Source organism: Gastrolobium bilobum, unplaced genomic scaffold (genome assembly GCF_033153095.1).
Source record: "Gastrolobium bilobum isolate Gb01-03AN ecotype WA unplaced genomic scaffold, APGP_CSIRO_Gbil_v1 utg4571, whole genome shotgun sequence".
Lineage (NCBI taxonomy): Eukaryota > Viridiplantae > Streptophyta > Magnoliopsida > Fabales > Fabaceae > Gastrolobium > Gastrolobium bilobum.
The window spans coordinates 198,112-218,434 of NW_026897812.1; the positions used below are offsets into that span (position 1 = coordinate 198,112).

Consider the following 20,323-nt stretch of genomic DNA (forward strand, 5'->3'; position numbering starts at 1 on the left):
TGCTCCTCAGGTACATGTTGCAATTAGTACAATATCTCTGTTTTGAAGATCCAGCCGTTCGGATCAACGCCGTGAAATGTCGAAAACTCCATGCGAACAAACTTAAAGAAGGATCGTGGGCCATTGTGGTTAACCCTAACATTCCCTCGCCCATTGTTGTAGTACGAATCTTCAGGCATCGACGCCGATTATGGATCCCCTTGCATGCGTGGTTCACTCGAAAAAGAAGATTGATCCTTCTGTGGTCCTGGATCACGAACACGACTTTCCAATCCCAACAAGACTACATGAATTTGTTGCAATTGATTGTTGAAAGTGGCGATTTGAATCTGATTTTCATCTAAGTGTTGCTCCATACGAACTTGGGAAGCCCCAAACTCTTCGTGGGAGTATGAAAAGGACCTTCAAAATTTTTATCCTGAGCTGGACCTTGTGGTCAAGGTCCCTTTTGAAGGAGGGACATGTGAAACGGTAAAGGGTAGATCCAAGAGGCTAACAAGTGCCCCAAGCTAATTAAGTAATATTTAATGATATGTACTAAATATTATTAATTTTAAATAATTAATTATTAAAATTGTTAATATAATAAACATTTTTCACTTAATAGCTTTTATTTTAAAGTTTGTATAAAATACATAATCTAAAATAATCATAAACAAATTCTATGTTTTATATAAACATTTTTTTATAATTAGTTTTATATAAGTCGCATCTCATTTAATGATTTAATGTCCAAAAATATGATAATAATGACAAACGTAGAGACAGACTAACACAGCCATGATCCAACCCTTTTATGTAAGTATTCGCGTGGAGAGTGGCAATAATGGAGGTAAAGTTATTAAAATCTAAGGTTGCATATCCCTCGTGCCGTGATTTTTCTTTAAGCTACTATTTGTTTTTCTTCTTGACATATAAAGAAAAAAGTACCTACCAAATCTCATAATATTTTATTCTGTGTTTTTTAATGCAGATCGTAACTTTTAGTCTTTAATTCTGGTGTTGACTTTTAATTACACCAACAAGATAACGCCAAATTCATATGTAGATATGAATCTGATAATTGAGCAACCAGTTTCATTTTCAAAATTAGAAAATCACTTCATAGAATTGAACACAAATCATGCCTTTCAAAGAATTGAAGAGGCAGCCTCTCATTCAGAATGAACTTCTCTTAAAAGACGCATCTCTGGCTACAACAATTATAAACATTCAGAAAGTTGCAGGAATTTTAAGATGGTTTAATAGTGAATAAAAGGGGTGTGAAAAAAATCAAATAAATTGAATCACACTAAAGTAATTACATTTAATCAAATTATTTTTTCTTAGGATAATGCTTCTCTCACTTAACATGAATGAAATTTTTTTCCCTATACTAACAAGAAATATGAAGCCCATGAATTAAAGAAAAATAAAAAAGGAAAAAAATTGTAGTCACATCTTTTTATATTTCTATAACATGAGATAATTATCTCAGTTAAAGAAAATAATTTATCTTTTACTTAACCAGTTCAAAAATAGAATCGTTTTTACAAAGTCAGTTCAATTCAGGTTGAAAACCAAACCGAATCAAACCATATCTACTCCTAGTAATATGAACAAATCAAATAAAACAAACCGAGCCACGAAATAAATTGAACCGCATCACATTTTTCAGACCTAAAATAACCGCTTTTTAAAACCGGTTTGATTTCCCCAAACCGAACATTTTTCCGATTTGCTTGAATTCATATTGAAAACCGAATTGTACACTCCCCTGAATCATATACAATCCGGAACATTGTTGCAAGTAATATTACTCAACCGAATATTAACACTTGCTAAATTGCAGGGCTCAATTCCACCCAAAAAAGAAAAATTAATAAAAGTTACAAGCCCCCATCAAACCCCTCCCAAAAAAATGTAGAATTTGCAGCCAAAAAAAATTAACAAAAACATCATACGAAAATAAATGGAATGGAGCAACCTTAGTCCATTACAATCTTCATTCTCTGATATTGGAAGATAAATGCCCTACTTGCTAGTTTAAACTATCACTATATAAGGTCCTGCATAAGACCCCTGCTATTATTAATTGCCAGGCTCCAAACACCAGAAAAATCATTGCTTTCTAGAACCAAATCCTCTGATTTGCCTTCCTTGGGATATAGTAACGGAGAATTAACTGATATTTCACCAATGGAAGCCAAAATTCTCAACTCAGATTCATCCAAGCCTTTTGCTGAGCCTAAACTACAGCGTTCATTCCCATGCTTTGTTAAAGCGTCCTTAAATTTCTTAATCTGTGGCATAACATGTTTTACATTAAGTTATGATTTGAGAAAGACATAACCAGAATAGGATTGTATCAATCAGATTCTTACAGTTGCATTGGTACAGCTGAAGCTACAAACTCGACCCTCAGCACCTCTATAGAACCTGAAGAATGGTAACACATGAATGTGCAGACTGTGACACATGGTTTTCATCTCCTCGTAATTGACTTTCAGAAATATTGTATTTGGGTACAATTTCGCTATTTGACAGATCTGGTCACATGAAACTTGGTTAAATTTTGTTACCCCCAAAAACCAAACTCGCAAATTGAAGATCACTTTCAATTCAATTAGACAGGAACAGTTTCCTTATCCTTTCCAAAACAAATTTTTTTTTTTTTTATTTCAAAAAACAAAAAAACATACCTTGGGATGAAGGGCTTTGCAGCCTCCACAGCCAGGTGAATAGAAGTCCACTACAACCAATGCATCACCAGCTTTGAGCAAAGAATGGACCAGTTCTTGGGCTGAATGGATCTCAATCATATTAGGCTTTAGGTTCTTCTTCCACCACTTCAAAGCTCTACTAACGCAAATTGTTGCTTTTGCTTGTGCCTGAAACAAAAATTTTGAATGTAAAGAATAGGAAACTAGTTGGGAAGCGAAAAGTTGAATACCCAGAAAGCAAAAGTTCACTTCACTTACATTGCTGGATTTCAAACTGCAATACCCTGAGCCTTTTACATCTGGAAGAGCAATGGGTTTTCCTATGAAATCAGTACTCAAAACAGAACAAAACCTTGACTTTGCTATGCCAGGTCTTGAGGCACAAAGCCCCAACACCCCTTTGGTTTTAGAACCAGGAAAACTCTCATTCAATTCATAAACACATAGAACACTCTTCAAGGAACATGCCATGATTAGTCAAAATAAAAGATCTTGTCAAGTTCAGATCATGAGATGAAATGGATATATTCAATAGTAATTGTTTCAGCTTTAGGATCAAAACCTCGTTTATCAAAACACTGGGTTGTGGAGAAAAGATTCCAGCTTTGTAAGACGCTAAGAATGTTTAGAGGCTTCTGAAACAAGAAAAGCCAACAAAAGTAATGGATAAAAAGTGCAAGCTTTGATCAGACAAAAAGTGTTCTTTTCTCGTGAATAATACTCACTCGTAAGAGAGCGATGGTGGCTTCCAAACTCATTAGAGTAATAGTGAAATGCGGTTGGTGGGGTCTCTTCTGAGTTCTGAGTTCTGAGTAACGTTGTCCATTTTCTTGTAAAAAGCAAAAAATAAAAAATAATAATTACCTTTATCCATTTTCATTTTATAAAAAATTACTAAAAACCAAAACATTATCCACATCCACGTCATTCCGCATCCGCGTTATCTTTTTTGCATTTATTAAGGATAATTAATACCTAACTACTTAGTTGTCCCATGTCACGTCACATGTGAGTCCCTCCGAATAAATAAAAATTACAAGGCCTGTTATTTGATAGGGTTTCTGAGTTAGGCTTGGTTTGGAACTTTGAAATTTGAATACTTGAAAAAGAAAACCAGAATAAAAAATGGAAAAAAGAACCCACGGAAAGAGGGAGATAGGTGAAAGAAATTATTAAAAAAAAACTAGAATTTAACTTTTTTATACAACTACTGTTTGTTATTTTGTTCTTTGAAAGAGATAAAGAAGAAAAAAAAATCAGATATGGTAAAAGGAAAAATTATTTAACTTTTTAAATGATATAATTTATGTCATATTACTTTTATAAAAAAAATATGATTTCATATTTTTATTTTTTTTTGTCCTTTCTCTGCTCTAAACAATGAAGAAGTAGATGAGGAACATTCAAGAGGGAAGAAGAGAAGATGAACAACATGCATCCATTGATTGAATAACTAGCTAGTCACGTTTAACACTATATGGGTATTTATATACAATCCAATAACCAAGTTAACTAACTCTAACATAACATGGTTTAATACCACTAATTATGCCACGTCAGCATTAATATCTGATTACATCTCTTTCATGATCTATCTTTTTTTCTCACTTAAAATAACATAACTTTATATTTTTTAAAATTACACACACTTTTTCCATATGATAAAATTCATAATTTTTAGAATTGGACTAAACCAGTAACTTGGAACAAAAACGAATCTTAAATTTGGTCTTCAAACTTTATGAACTATATAGTAGAACCTCGTCAAATTATTGAGGTAGAGAACAAATTTGACACGTCATTAACGTGATTTTGGTTGTCGGAAATGGGACTACGAATTCTTCCAACCAAACCTCATTTTAGATTCTAGAATCATGTTAACATTATTTTTCTTAGAATCATTTTTATCAAGACCAAGGTATAAACAATTGTGAAACCTAAAATTGTAATATAAAAAAAATCATAAAAACGGAAAAACATTTTAAATATTAGTGTACCGTTGATGGTACATAGATGTGTCCCATAGAAGGTAAAATATGTTGATGTAGGGGTGCTCATAGTGGCAATTAGGGGTGCTAAACGAACCAGAAGCCTTTGGCTCGGCTCGTGAATGCCTGAGCTTACATCTCTAAAATTGGTTGTTGGCACTAGGCTTGAACTTGTATAAAAACTCGTTTAATAAAAAGGCCCCAGGCTCCAATTCAAAAGCTCGGCCTTAGAGCCTCTCAGGCTAGCCTAGTATATTATTATTATTTTTATTTTATATTTTTTTATACTACTTGTAATAGTCCTCTTTTTCTACTCAATCTATTTCACCCCATTTTATTGGTTTAACAAAGTTTTTGAATGATTTTGTTATATATTATGCTGTTTGGATATACATTGAATTTATGAATATTAATGGAATTACTAGTGTTGTTGATTGTATATTCTGTTTGGATAAATTTTTGTTGTCTTATTTTTTTTAAACAGGCTAACAAGCTTTTATTTTTTGTAAATAAGTCAGGCCACAAGCTGGTAATTATATTTGTAACAGATAATAGGCTTGATAAGACTGACATATTTAAACACAGGCTTAGCCTTTTAAGACCAAAACTCGGCCCACTAACACCCCTAGTAGCAATGGTAAAGACCAAAGCACTGTAGAGACTTCCCATGTATATGCATCAAGGGGGAGTGTGTGGAAGTGGCTAGAATAGCTCCCATGTTGGCAGCGTAACCGCGTGAAGTTGAATAGAGGAGAAGAAGCCCCCTCCTCAATGTGAGAGGGGGTATTTAGAGTAGGAGTAGAGAGTTGTAGTCAACCTAGCCAGCTTAGCCTTTTCAGGCTAGACATGCTGAACCTCTGCTGGTGTGCAGGGGTAGCAGTGCTTGGGGAAGAAGGAAGGGAGTTTTTCTTAATGGAGAGCCTTTATGGCTTGCCATGGGTTCCCTCTAGAAGGTTCTAGATGTGAGCTTCAAGAGATTGGACCCAACTGGTGGGCCTAAGGTGAGTGTATCCAGAACAATTGGTAAAAGTATTTTGATGAAAAAAATCGTACATGATAAATAGAGATTTTAACTACTATGATCAAAATACCTTTTTAAGGTGGTTTTGGCTAGAACAAACATCTATAATAAAACCCACTAAAGGTCAAATTTGGGGTGTTTTTATCAATTTAAGATAATTAGTTTTTTAATTTATTGGAATAGTCTAACTTTTAAAAAAAAATATCTAAAAATGTTATTACGATTAATCTAGTAGCAAGGAATTCAGATAATTTGCATGACATAAGTTTGAATCTCACCAGCATTATATAAAAAAATTGCTGAATAGAATAAGTTATTACGTGTTGGTCCCGAATAAACTCAATAGGGGTGAATTGAGTTTTATAAAAATAATTTGCTAATTAAAAATTAACTTAAAGCAATAAATCAAGATAAGGATAAAAAGATATTAACACAATAGTTTTTATGTGGAAAACCCAAAAGGGAATAAAAACAACAGGCCCTAAAATTGAATATTGAAATTCGATAGACAACTTCACTATGAAACTTGCGTACAAAGAGTTCTCTATAGGACTTTAGCTTTATGGACTATGGTAGATTAGATTGTGGACTATTATGAACTTTTATGGATTATTATGCTTTCCTTCTTGCTTCTTGCATAGATTGTTTTACGATTTCTCTTTATACACTTATGCTTTTTGATGTTGCCAAAGGGGGAGAAAGATACGTAAATTGAGAAAATCATAGGCAAATATTAAGGTAAAAAGGGGGAGAATGAAATTCAAATATAAAAGGGAAATTACATGACACCTAGATTTTCACCTCGGATATCAATCATATATTAAGGGGGAGTTTCAATACTACATTTGTCTAAATACATGCTATACTAATCATTTTCTCAATTTGAGTTTGTCATCATCAAAAAAGGGGAGATTGTGGAACCAATGCACTCTACGTAAAAAATATATAAAAGTTCAACAATTTTGATGATAACAAACAAGCATGGAAAGAAAGCTTCAAGGTGCAACCATAAAAAAGAAGTCTAAACAAGATCAAGACTCAAGCTTCAAGAGAAGTCTCTAAGTCCAAGCAATCTCCAAGTAATATAGTATAGGACTTAGGATCATTTGAAAAGGTAATTGATTCCTTACGTGAACGAAGCTCAAAGTATTTTTCAAATACATGCATTAAATCATCGTTTGACTTTCAAATACATTCCTAGCATGAAAATATAGTTTTCAATGTTCATAAAATGTTTAAACAATATTTGAAACTAATGTGAATCAAGAGAAAACCATCTTAGGGTGAAATCCAACCTTTCAACAGGTTGGTAGTCGATTACCCAACAAGGGTAATCAATTACCTACTGTGCAGAAGACAAAATAACGGCTATAAAATGGCTAGTTTGCGAAAATGAGTGTGAAAAAGGCCATGGGGGCCCTTTATAAATAGAGACTACTGTTCCCATGGACACACTTCTTGATCATTATTACTCATTAATTCTTATCCTATTTGCATTATTCTTGTATTCTTGATCATAAATTATATTTGAGCTTTATTCTTGTGAGAAGTGTCATATACCATTGTTCTTCAACTTGTCTTATTTGTACTTTGAGAGTACTTAGCCATTGTTAAACACCTTCCTTTGATTTCTTGAGTAGTTAGGGGAGTAAACCCTATACACTTGAAAGGTCACCAAATTCCTAAGAAAATTTGGAGTGAAAAATTGTAAGGCATCAAGAGCCCGAAGTCTTGAAAGATTGTAGTGGTTTGTCAAGCACCCTCAAGCTTGGTAGTTAGTGAAAAGAATTGATCGAGCAGCTTCAGTCTGGACGTAGGTCACGGTGGTGGTGACCGAACCAGGATACATCTAGTTTGCAATTTCTCTAACCTTAATCTCTTTATTTAAGTATTAAAATTGCATTTTAGATTGTCTTTATATATTCGCTTGCTTACTTTGTTGATCACTACACTTTCTCTTACACTTAGATCTTTCCTCATAAATCACTTTATTGAAGAAATAGTCTTTAAAATATCAAAGGATGTACTTTGCGAAAAGATTTTGTAAAACTCAATTCACATAAAACCCATTACCTAGGAGAACTTTGAGAGTCTTTCATATCATGCTCGTGGAGCTTGTTTCAACCCATACAAGGCTCTCTCAAGCTTGTAGACATAGTCTCCAATGGAAGGGTCCTCAAAGCCCAAAGGTTGCTCAACATACACATCCTCTTGCAGCAAGCCATTCAAGAAGGCAACTTTCACATCCATTTGGTATAGCTTGAATCCTATATATGAAGCAAATGCAATGAGAATTCTAATTGCCTCTATCCTTACTACTAGTGCGAAGGTCTCTCCATAGTCCATCCCTTCTTGTTGATTGTAACCTTTAGCTACCAGTCTTGCTTTATTTCTTATGATGGAGCCATGCTCATCCAGCTTGTTTTTGAACACCCACTTTAGTCTTATTACAATTCTATCCTTGGGTCTAGGTTCAAGATGCCACACCTTATTTCTTTCAAATTGATGAAGCTCATCCTGCATAACTAACACCCAATCTGAGTTGCTCAAGGCAATTGCATGGTTAGTAGGCTCAGTTAGAGAAAGATAAGCATTAAAAGCACAGAAATTTCTAACTTGAGAAATAGTTTGTACTCCCTTTTCAATGTCACTGATGATCATGTCCAGTGGGTATGAGCTTTGATGTTTCCATTTTCTGAAATGAATTTGATCAATTTGATTCATCATAGGCTCATCAGGTGTTTCTTCAACTTCATCCTCAAGAAGATCGATACGTTCATGAAGTTCTTCTTTTTTGTTTCAACTTCCTTAACTGTGGTATTTGTATCTCCTACTCCTTGGTGATTTGCTGCTTTGACACCAAAGTTATCTTCCTCATCTATATTTGGCTCTAAGCCTAATGTAGATGACCTTAACAAACCTATATCGAAATCATCAAGAACCTGCACAACTTTATCAAAGGCATCAGATTCATCAAAAATAACATGTATGCTTTCCTCAACACACATTGTCCTCTTATTATACACTCTATATGCCTTACTTTTCGAGGAGTATCCTAAGAATACACCCTCATCACTACGTGGGTCAAATTTTCCTAAATTGTCCTTACCATTATTGTGCACAAAGCACTTACACCCAAATGTCCTGAAGTGTACAATTGAAGGCTTCCTCCTTTTGAGTAGCTCATAGGGAGTCTTCTTTAACGATGGCCTTATCATTGCTCTATTGATGATGTAACATGCGGTATTAAGAGCTTCAGCCCAAAGTTCCTTGGTAGTCCACTTTCAATTAGCATGGTTCTTGTCATCTCCTCTAGGGTTCTATTTTTTCTTTCCACTAATCCATTTTGTTAAGGAGTCTTAGGAGCTGAGAAATTGTGATTAATGCCATGCTCTTTGCAAAAGTCAACAAATTTTTTTTAGAAAATTCTCCTCCATTGTCAGACCTAATAGACACAAGTCGGTGTTCAATTACATTTTGATTTTTCTTAACAAATGCTTTAAATTCATCAAGTGTTTCATCTTTTGTAGCAAGAAAAATCGTCCATGTAAATCTTGAGTAATCATCAACTATAACAAAAACATACTTCTTACTTGACCTACTCATGACTGTCATTGGTCCACATAAGTCCATATGAATAAGCTCTACAAGTCGAGAAATATAACACCTCGTATTTCTAAAACATATAATTATATATTAAAATATGGATTAAGGGATATGATTAGTAAAAATCCTGAGTTCTGGTTCAAAATACATTAGAAGGGTAAACGGTAATTCGCCAAACACATAATCCTAGGAAAGGAAAATTGAGTAGAAGGTTTCAAATGGGAAAACTAACCTTGGAAATGGACTCAGACGAAAAATTAGTGGTTAGGCAAGTTTCTGGAAATTTGATGAATAATATTTTTACCGGATAAAAATATTGCGGTATAGTTGCATCGTAAAGCTTGTCGAATGAATTTTGAGCTCTAGGTTTGGAAATAACTTATAAATGATACATAGGACTAGGAGTTATGATTTCTAATGAAAATTGATTGAGATTAAGATTTTTGAGGAAGCGTGCCCAGAATGCGCATAACAGCTTAAAACTGTGATTTCACCGAACGACTGGAAAACTCCGGATTCATTTGATCAAGGGAAATTAAAGAACTTTGGTGAATATTAAATTTTGGAGTTTATGAATAATTTATGAATTATTTGGAGATTGGTGGTTCAAGTGAGAGATTTGAAATAATTTGAATTGAGTGATGTGTCAAGTGGGACCCACCCACTTAAGTGACTTAAGCCACCTATGCAATCAGCCACTATTCATCATCTTCTCCCCCATTCTCTCTCATCAAAACCAAGCTCCCCTTCATCTTTGTACAAGTTTTGGTTCAAAACTTCATTCCACCAAAACACCACCAAAATCCAACTTCCACTACATCAAACTTTAAGTAAATGGCATTCTAAACACAACCATGTTAGTCTCAAGGCTTGAAACTCACTAAATTGGGAGAAAAAAGGGACCCAAGTCTGCAGCCAAGGTGTGGAAGATTGGTGTTCTTGTAGTTGATGGATCCTCCAATGCTTGGGTATTCTTTTTCTTCAGCATCTCTATTGTAATTTCAGAATTTTCTAGTGGAGAATCAATGTCAAGAGCTTTCAAATCTTCTTCGAGAGCTGGATCATCATATTTCTTCTTAAGCAGCAACTCATCAAAGATGTCTACTTGAAAGCAGTCATCCTTATCAGTTGCTTGCTTCATTGCATCAAATACATTGATGGTAACCTTTTTGTCATCCATCCTCAGCTCTAACTTTCCTTGCTCTACATCTATCATGGTTCTGGTTGTGGCTAGGAAAGGTCTTCCTAAGAGAAGGGGCATGTCACCTTCTTCTTCCATACCAAGGACTATGAAGTAAGCAGAAAATATGAACTTGTCAACTTTAACAAGAACATCTTCAATAACTCCATTTGGTCTTCTTAGAGATCTATCAGCAAGTTGTAAGGAGACCATGGTGGGTTTCAATTCTGAAATTCCCAGAGATTTCATCACAGACAAAGGCATGAGATTGATGCTTGCTATGAGATCACACAATGTCCGGCCAACATTAATGTTGCCTATCGCAATGGGGATGTTGAAACTCCCTGGATCTCGAAGTTTTGGTGGAAGCTTCTTCTGGATAATGGCGCTGCACTCCTCTGTGAGAGCCACTGTCTCAAATTCCTGCAACTTATGCTTTCTAGACAAGAGGTCTTTCATAAGCTTAACATAATTAGGAATTTTAGCTAAAGCTTCAGTAAAAGGAATATTAATTTGTAACTTTTTAAAAATATCTAAAAACATGGCATATTGTTGCTCCTATGAGTGCATTACATTCTTTAGTCTCGTGCTCTCATTTACGGTATTCACACACTACTGGTTGAGCTTGCATTGCAGAAGCTTGAAACTTTTCAAATTTGCTATTCAAAATAGCAATTTGCTGAGAGATGAGTTTCTGTCGGCTAACATTGCATCATTGTTCTACGGTTGAAGAACTCCTCTCTTAGGTTGTGTTGTAATGCTTTCATTCTCAAGTGCTGCCATGGATTCAAACAACGCCAATGCTTGAGTTGGTGCTTTATGTGTTATAGACCCTCCAGCTGCAGCATTGATAACCATCCTTGAAGAAGGTGTAATTTCATTGAAGAATATACGGACCTTTTCCCCAGGTTGTAACTCATACTGAGGACATTTTCTCAGTAGTTCTTTAAATCTCTTCCATGAAGCACAAAGAGTTTCTCCTTCAGGTTGCATAAAATTTGTGATCTCATTCACCAACCTATTGTATTGTCATTGGGAAGAACTGAGCTAAAAACTTGGCAGCCAAGTCTTCCCAGGTACTGATGCAGTTTGCTGGCTGTTGTTCTAACTAGTTGAATTATTCCCTTTTAAGAGAGAAAGGGAACAGCGCAATCTCAGTGCATCATCGGATACCCCATTCCATTTGACGGTATCAAATCATCAAGAACTTCTCCAGATAAGCATGTGGATTCTCCAAATCATTCCCTAAAAGCTGGGATTGTTGAACCAAAGATACCAAAGCTGGCTTGATCTCGAAGTTGTTAACCTCAATTGTTGGCTTTGTTATGCTTGAGTTTGGTCTCGTGAAGCTCGGCGTGAGAAACGCATCCATCAGAGCCTCTGGAGGAGGTTGAGGATTGTTGCCAGCCATCTCAATTGGTTCTGCTCTTGGCTTTGAACTGGAAGGTTCTTCTTGTTTCTTCTGTTTAGTAAGCTTCTCGTTCTTCTTTGCAGTCTTCTCAATTTCAGGATCAAATAGCAGAGAAGCAGGATTTACTATACCTCGCATAAAATAAAATAAAAAAATCAGATTAATAAAAACAAAAATAACGTCCAATCTCAAAGATCGAAAGCTATAATTAATATTGGCGTAATTTAATCCTCGACAACGACGCCAAAAACTTGTTGTGATTACGGCAAGTATACCGATTATTTCAAGTAATAAAGCAGTGAGAAAGAGTATCGTCCCACGAGGATTACAACACCAAGTACTATTATAACTATTCCCTTTAATTTGAACAATCCAATTTGGTTTAGAGAATAAATTTTGAATAAAAATAAAAATAATTGAAAGTAAATTTACAAACACTCAAGAACATTCAAGAACGCAAGTAATAAGTATGATTAAATAAATTGTGATAAGGAAATGTAGCCAAGGCACATTTCACTTTTGATCCCGCTTTATTAATTAGAATTAATTCTTATAATTAATTAACTCAATAGTTCAGACAATTCATCTTCTTCAAAATTAATTGGTTAAACCCTAATGTCTTAGTGTATTTAACTCTTTAACCCAATTAGAATCATAATGTCTTTGTAATTCTTCTTGAATTAAGCATTTAACCCAATTAGAATCATAATGTCTTTGTAATTCTTCTTGAATTAAGCATTAAGTTCAATGAATTACGAAGTCTGCAATCCATACAGACTATGTCTAGATCATGCACAAATTGTTATTTTACCCTAGTCAGAATTAAAACCCCAATATGTCTATTATGAGCTATAACCCTCAAAACCCTATAAGATTGATCAAGTCTAATAAGGATATAAAATTTTCATTCAAGGTAAAATAAAACTAATTGAATTAAAATAATTATAAAAATAATTCAAATATCCAAAAAAGATTCACATCAGATCCATGACCCTAATTACAAAAGAAAACTAGCCAGACATATTCATTTGAAGAATGTTAAGAAGATGAAGAAGAAGAAACAATGGTTGATTAATTTCTTCACGCTTCCTTCTCTTTGATTCATATGCCTCAGCAAAACTTCATGAATTTTTCTCTGTGCTTTTCCAATTATCTCTGAATTCTTTTACGTCGAAAAATCTACTAATAAGGTTTCTTTTTCCCTATTTATATAGTGCAACCAAATCTCCTCAGAATCTTTCAAGGAATCCTTTTTTTTTTTTTTATAAAGTTCCACCTCAGCATATTATTGCACATGATATCTGCGTGGTTAGCGCCAATACCGCGCGGAGAGGCAGTGAGTTAATGAGCTTCAAATCTTCTTAGCGCTGATCGCGATAATCCCATGCCAGTAGCGCAGATTCAATTATTCCTGGCGCGGATCGCGCCATTCCAGCGCCAATCGCGCTGTGAGGCATTCACTAGACTTCTTTATGTGAATTAGTCCTTTTTTCTTGCACTTTTCTTCTACAAAACATAGAAATTCAGTGAGAGTGTGCCTGAGCAAAGATTATCAATATTTCTAACAGATAGTAACATTTATTGCTCAATTAATATCAAATCCTTACTCTTTATAGTCTAGAAAACTATATATGCTAGAGGCATATCATACACTATTGCACCAACAAGCTGCCGGGTCATCAAAATGAAATGAAGTTAAGAAGAGACGTAACTTCAGGTGCATTGAAGAAGGAACAATACCCCTCTCGAGTGATGGTCTAGGTTGTTGGGTCTCCTTAGGAAATCTGGGAAAATCCAGCTTAGCTTGACGAGATTGGACAAATTCAGAACCATTATGTGAGAATTTTGGAGTGGTCCAGAACCAAGAATTCCAAATCTGGCATTTCTAATTTATCTTGAAGAGCATTGTTGTAAGTCAATTAAACGAGTCAGGTCCTAGTGTAATAGTGCTTGAGATTATTGTAAACTAGTTTGGGACTCCTGTAGTCGGGTCTGAGACTCTTGGAGTGCCATGTACCAATGTTCCCTAATGAGCTCCTCTGTTTCAATTCGTTCTTGTAAGTGTATAAACTCTATTGGTAAGATCGCGGAAACGAGTGTTTTCAGCCATGTATATTAGGAAGGAGAGGGGTTCACTGGAAGCACCATAATGTAAGGAGACAAAATTGCAGATGAATAGAAGAAGAAGATGAACCGAGAGGAAGGTGAGGAAAAGAGAGAGAATTCTATAAAATCGGGTTATGTCCTGTTCCATTCATTTTCCTTCCATATAATCCACGTACTATTTGTTACAACAATCCATAAAAGTAAATTACTGTAATACCCTTTAGTAACATAAAGCCTTTGACAAACTTAAAATTGGAATTCAATAACACTCCTATTAGTTACTAATTACATATGATAGTCTGAGATATGTGGGCTTATTCTTATTCTTGATTCTAGTGGACCTTCTCCCTTGTTCGGTTGCTACAATAAACATTGTGTATTGTGCCAAAATATATTTGTGAAGTTATATATAATTATGCTTGATTCTTTATTTCCTTTTTCTTTTAATATAATTCATTATTCAATGAATGTAATTTTCATAATATAATTTTTCTCAACTAGTGCAATCTCCTTTTCTATTTAGACAAGCAATACATATTGCGTATTTTCTGAACTTGTGGTTAATCTAATCTTGACACGACCCACGGACCCAATATTAAACCCAATCTAAGCCCCAACATGATCTATTTGTTTAAGTTTATAAATCTGTAAAATTAATCCAATCAAAATCTTGCACAAGAATCGAAATAATTCAAACCCAACTCACAAGCACTCGCGATTTTGCATCGGCAACGCTGCCTTTCCCAAAACTTTTATTTAAGAAAAGGATAAAACACATATTCTCAAGGATAAATCGCATTTGGATGAGTGGATTTTTAAATTTGTTACATTAATGGATTCCCTTTTAAACAAAAAGTGAAACCCAATCGTTCAAAAAAGAAAAAAGGCCCCAGTTTTTCAGCTGTAAAATAGAGTTCAAAAATCCCAAAAGAAAGTCGTGAAGTGCATGCGGGTTAACTCTCATTAGTTTTAACTGAAACTGCCATGCCAATGAAAAATTGACATCCTTTGGATTTATATTACGAAGCCATATTGAAAGAATAAACCGTGGTTTAACAGTACCTTTGAAGCATAAGAATTTACTCCTAATAATGAACTTATATATATATACATACAATAATGAAGGATTGCTTGGTTAACCGATGGAATCAAATGCATGCATGACTGCAGAAAATCACTTGACTAGTTCTTCATTCTTGCTTGCTTCTTCAAGTTCTCTCAACCCTCCAACCTTTTGTTCTATCTCCTCAATCAACTCCTCCCGCAACAGAGCTTCTCTGGCTTCTACTTCCATCAGCTCTTGCTGCATAGCCATAATAATACTCACAGTTCAAAATGTTCTACCTTAAGACTTTACTTGCAGGAAGGTGCTATCTTGCCATTATAACGTATTTGGCCTTTTTGATTATTGCGTATTTCAATAAAAACATTCATATTATAAATGCTTAATTTCCTCTTATGAAAGGAAAATATTTTCAGTATTCTAGTAGTATTTAAAACTCAGCGCATCATTGTTAAAATTAGAAAGAAAAAAAAAACATTTAAAAAAACAACAACACATCTAACCTTATTTATTTTATCCGCCTTTTTATGGTTAATACACTTGAGTTCTATTTTTAGTAAAGGAATACCTATCGGAGATAGTTTGGCCTCATCTAATGTTGATACATAATGTGGATAACAGAATGTTTAAGTCATGAGCTAACTGAAACTGAATGGTTTATGACAAAAAGCATTTAAGCTTGGTAGGAGTAGGAGTAGGACTAGTTATATATATGTTTTGTGTTTACTTCTTAGGATTTGATTTGTGCTCCCCTGTTTGGGGCTTTTAGTGCAAGAAAAGAATAACAAAGTCATTAAGAAAATTACCTTGTCATAGATCCAATGGCCAGTGCCATCTCCTCCATCTCCCCTATATGTTTCTGAGTCGTAATATGGATCCTAAATCATATGAAACTAAAAATTAAAAGATCCATACACAATTGCCAAACATGAATGGAAGTACAAGTGTTTTTTACCTTCATGGAACCAAAGACTAAGCATCCCCAAACGGTGAACATTATGTACCAAGAGTCTGCAACAGAAAGGGTACCAATAAGAAATCAAATTGAAATTCCTAAGAGAGAAAACAAAAATTAAAGAACAGAGTTTGGAGGAAAGAACTCAAAGAAGGGTTGAGGAGGAGCTATGATATTTGAGACTTACACACATTCTTTATTTCATTATCACTAAGATGCACAATTGATTTATGGGTTATCAAATCTCTCTGCCCTTCAAATTGCTCTACTAGAACTGCCATCAATGGAAAATCTGGCAAGCCATTCACTTTACACAAAGATGCTCTTTTGGTCTTGCCCTCTTCGACCTTGTTTACAATTACATAAGAAACAACATGCTATCATTGTTTAAAGTGTAAACTGAATCTAGCTTTCACTTTTAATATAAACTACTTACCTGCCACGGTCTGTTGAAAAGGGTCGAGCTTGAATGCTGCTTGGGCTGCAAAAGAAAGACACCTTCATTTTTTCAGCTTTGAAACTAGCAAGTGAATCTCAAGAGATGAAATGGATAGCAAAGGACCATTTTACCAATCTTGAAGAGGGGTTCACTTCAAATCTCCTTGTTTGTAGACATGAACTATGAATATGTGATTTGAAAACGGTGAAACCCATGATAGCTTCAGCCATGGTTTTGAACGAGCACAGTACTAGAAAGTGGTTGCTATGCTGGTCCTTACATATATGGGATAGAGTGGATAAGAGTACAATGAAGAACCACCTTTCAAGTACATATTTCCAACAAATTTGATTTGTATCGAATTCTTCAAAATAATTCATTAAAATGACCTCCGTATCCTCGTTTATTTATATTAGGGGTTATATTTTATTTTATTTTTTGAAAATATTCTAATCGATTCATTGTTTCGTAGCTAATTCGATTCGGAGTGGGTCTGAATTAAGACTTTAAATTTCTACCAAAGATGAATGAGATTGCATTTTCTTATGCAACATAAGAGAAGTTTTTTTTCCTACACATACAACTAAATGAGCTCATTAATTAAAAAAAAAAGGAAAAAAAATATTAACACGAGAGTAACTTTGTTCCTAACATTTATTTACCCCTTTATATAAACACACGTTGAATTTCTATCAACTTTTACAAGCCAAAAACCTTGAAGCTATCCGTGTTCAATGTTTAAACCCGTAACTTCCCAAATTCATTCCCCTAAATCTCCCATTTATTTTTACCGTACATAACTTAAAAGATCATATCATTTATGGGTTTTATGAGAATAATGTTGCATAATATAAATTTTTTTTCCTACCCTCACAATAAAGAAGAAAGAGAAAGTGAAATGATGAAAGAGAAAAAAAAAACATGTGGACTCCACCTCTTAATTGTGTGTAGGAAAGTTTTCTTAGGTTATGTAACATGATACTACTAAAACCCATCATTTATTGCAGATATTTTTTCATATTAACTGATATATCAACGGCCTCTTTTAATATTTTAAGAGTAAAATCTCTTTTGGGTCCTAACAATAAAAAAATACGGTGCCTATTTTTGTCTTTTATACAAATAAAGTTAATTTTTGGTCCTTCTAAAATTTTTAATTTTTGAAAATGTGATCCTTCAGAAATTTAATAAAGATCTAATTTAATTCCTAAAAAATGACTAATATAAGTATTTTTTTTATAAAGGACGAAAGTGAGAATCATATTTTTTGTCAGAGACCCAAAAGAAATTTTACTCATATTTTAAACATTTATTGACAGCTCAACCATTAATAAATATAATGATAATTTTTTTTAGGAAAGAGAAAAAAGAAAATAAGCAAGAAAAGAAAAATTAGAGAGAGAAGAAAAAGGAAAGAGCCAGTCGCAGAAACAATTCTTTTGCTTTTGAAATATATATAATTTTTTCGAAGGAAGTTTTTTTTAAAAAAAAGAAATATATATAATTTCCCCTTTTTTCTTAACACAAAAATTTTGGCTGTTGGTGATAATTACGTATGAGCGCACTGACGAATTCGATAGATGCCTCCCCTAGGGTAGTGTTTGGTTCGGGAGAAATTTTTTTTTACTAGGGAAATATAATTGATAGGGAAATGGTTGGAAAGTGAGTTTGGTAGGAAAATGTAAAAAAAGTTGTTTGGTTGACCCAAATATTACCAGAGAAATTTATTTAAATATGCAAAATCTATATTCGGGAGAAACTTTGCACTTGTTTTTTCACTTTCCCAGTTATCTCAAAATACCACATTTCAAGTGGTATTCAACACAAAAGTCATTTTTCCATCTATCCTATTTGCCTGATATTTTTTGAAAAAACCTGAACCAAATATGGTATTTTTCAATATCCACTTACACTTCCCATCAATCCCAAAATAAACCTTCAACCAAACACTACCTAGGAGAAAACTTTTACTCAACATTGCATGTTTTTACTATAATCATGTATGTTAGAGAATATATAATTATACAAAAATGTATTTGTTATGTTACATGATAAATGAATAGTTGTTATGTTAAGAAAAAAACAAGATCAATTTATTAAATAATGTGCCATCTTATTTTCTTTAATATTATATAACCTGTTTTTTTTTTCTTAACATAGCAACTATTTATTTGTAATGTAACATGACAAATGCATTTTTCATAATTATATATCCACATCAACAATATTTTTATCTCAAATTAATCGGGGTCGGTAGTAGATGAACCCAAATAAAAGATACGAAATGATTGAAAAAAGATAAGAAATAAATAAATAAAATAGTAATAATAACGAGTCTAACCCTCCACCATGCATATAGATTTTCTCCATTTCATTCTAAGGCACACCGTCCGCCAATCTATATCCCACTTCATTAAGTCTTGCTTTACTACCTTCTCCCAAGTTGGTTTCGATCTACCTCTACCTTTCTTTGTGTTAAGCTCTTGGTAACAAACTTTTGTTCTTACGAGAATATTTAGGGGCATTGTCATTACATGCCCAAACCACTTCAATCTATGTTCTCTCATCTTTTCAGCCACCAATAGTACTCCTACCTTTCGTCGAGTATCTTCATTTCTCATCTTATCCATCCTCGTATAACCACACATCCACCTTAACATCCTCATCTTTGCTACTCTCATTTTATGCTCATGTTGTCTATATGCTGCCCAACATTCAGCTCCATATAGCATTGCAGGTGTTCTATAGAATTTTCCTTTTAACTTAAGGGGGATTTTGCGGTCACACAAAAATCCAGATGCACTACGCTATTTCATCCACCTTGCTCTGATTTTATGATTTACATCCTTATCAATCTCTCTACCTTTTTGCAAAATGGATCCCAGATATCTAAAAGCATCTTTCTTGGGTACCTCTTGACCAAGTAGGTGCACGAGATCTAGGTCTTCATCTCTTGCCAGAGAAAACTCACACTTCAAATACTCAGTCTTGCTCCAACTTAACGTGAATCCTTTAGATTCCAACGTGCTTATCCGTAATTCAAGTTTTCTATTAACACCATCTTTGTTCTCATCAATAAGCACAATATCATCTTCAAAAAGCATACACCATGACACTTTCTCTTGAATATTTTTTGTTAGTTCATCCATAACTAAAGCAAAGAGATAAGGACTTAGAGCCGAACCTTGGTGTACACCTACCGTGATAGGAAAATAACTTGATGTTCCATTACAAGCTTTCATACATGTAGTAGCCCGCCCCATCATACATATCATTGATTGCCTTTACATACTTTGATGATACCTTTTCTTCTCAAGAACCCATCATAAAACATTCCTTGGAACCTTATCATATGCTTTTTCAAGATTTATGAACACCATACGTAAGTCCTTCTTCTTTTCTCGATATCTTTCCATTAATTGTCGCATAAAAAAAATGGCTTTCATGGTATATCTTCCTAGCATAAATCCAAATTGATTTACAGAAACTTTGGTGTCTCTTCTCAAGCGATGTTCAATAACTCTCTCCCACAACTTCATAGTATGACTCATTAGCTTAACGTCTCTATAGTTTGAACAATTCTGTAGAGCATATAATTATAATATTAATTTTTTTTTCTCTTTTATATTAGCTAATAATTTTATATGAAAAAATAATTTTAATATTACAATTAGAATAAGGTTATATTTACGATCTATTTTTATGTAGAATCTCTTATAATTATGTCTTAATAATTGATTTCCGTGAATTAATAATTAATTAATAAATTTGATTTACTAAAATAATAATCATTGATCGACGAAAATCAACAATTAAAATATAATTATAAATTAAAACAAATTATAAATATAA

General features: G+C 33.8%; 4 protein-coding genes across 5 annotated transcripts; all 4 read right to left on the minus strand.

Annotated features, from left to right (window-relative positions):
- Positions 1-2,015: 2,015 nt before the first annotated feature.
- Positions 2,016-3,173, minus strand: LOC133310527 (thioredoxin-like 1-2, chloroplastic). Of its 2 annotated transcripts, none has more exons than XM_061511464.1 (4): positions 2,952-3,173; positions 2,682-2,870; positions 2,364-2,528; positions 2,016-2,282 (listed from the first exon to the last, which is right to left on the minus strand). In XM_061511464.1, exons 1-4 carry the CDS (start codon positions 3,171-3,173, stop codon positions 2,037-2,039), a joined length of 822 nt encoding a protein of 273 aa, XP_061367448.1. In that variant the 3' UTR covers positions 2,016-2,036. The 2 variants fall into 2 exon arrangements, with proteins under 2 accessions (XP_061367448.1, XP_061367449.1); XM_061511465.1 differs by having other exon boundaries at positions 2,961-3,058.
- A 5,261-nt stretch (positions 3,174-8,434) lies between these two features.
- LOC133310512 (uncharacterized) lies at positions 8,435-8,929 on the minus strand. Its single transcript, XM_061511442.1, has one exon. It carries the CDS (start codon positions 8,927-8,929, stop codon positions 8,435-8,437), a length of 495 nt encoding a protein of 164 aa, XP_061367426.1.
- Positions 8,930-10,197: 1,268 nt separating this feature from the next.
- On the minus strand, positions 10,198-11,040 carry LOC133310513 (uncharacterized). Its single transcript, XM_061511443.1, has one exon. The coding sequence runs from the start codon at positions 11,038-11,040 to the stop codon at positions 10,198-10,200; it is 843 nt and encodes a 280-aa protein (XP_061367427.1).
- A 4,057-nt stretch (positions 11,041-15,097) lies between these two features.
- On the minus strand, positions 15,098-16,771 carry LOC133310524 (photosynthetic NDH subunit of subcomplex B 4, chloroplastic). Its single transcript, XM_061511456.1, has 6 exons — positions 16,603-16,771; positions 16,469-16,513; positions 16,220-16,379; positions 16,033-16,088; positions 15,884-15,955; positions 15,098-15,317 (listed from the first exon to the last, which is right to left on the minus strand). Exons 1-6 carry the CDS (start codon positions 16,699-16,701, stop codon positions 15,189-15,191), a joined length of 561 nt encoding a protein of 186 aa, XP_061367440.1. The 5' UTR covers positions 16,702-16,771; the 3' UTR covers positions 15,098-15,188.
- Between the last annotated feature and the right edge of the window lie 3,552 nt (positions 16,772-20,323).

Coding starts and splice junctions, on each gene's coding strand:
- LOC133310524 (XM_061511456.1), bottom strand. CDS start 16,701: ATGGCTGAAGCTATCATGGGTTTCACCGTTTTCAAATCACATATTCAT. Junction 16,380..16,468: donor TTTTCAACAGACCGTGGCAG/GTAAGTAGTTTA, acceptor ATTGTAAACAAG/GTCGAAGAGGGCAAGACCAA. Junction 15,956..16,032: donor TAGTCTTTGGTTCCATGAAG/GTAAAAAACACT, acceptor CATATGATTTAG/GATCCATATTACGACTCAGA.
- LOC133310512 (XM_061511442.1), bottom strand. CDS start 8,929: ATGATAAGGCCATCGTTAAAGAAGACTCCCTATGAGCTACTCAAAAGG.
- LOC133310527 (XM_061511464.1), bottom strand. CDS start 3,173: ATGGCATGTTCCTTGAAGAGTGTTCTATGTGTTTATGAATTGAATGAG. Junction 2,871..2,951: donor AATCCAGCAATGTAAGTGAA/GTGAACTTTTGC, acceptor TTTTTGTTTCAG/GCACAAGCAAAAGCAACAAT. Junction 2,283..2,363: donor TCAGCTGTACCAATGCAACT/GTAAGAATCTGA, acceptor GTTATGCCACAG/ATTAAGAAATTTAAGGACGC.
- LOC133310513 (XM_061511443.1), bottom strand. CDS start 11,040: ATGTTTTTAGATATTTTTAAAAAGTTACAAATTAATATTCCTTTTACT.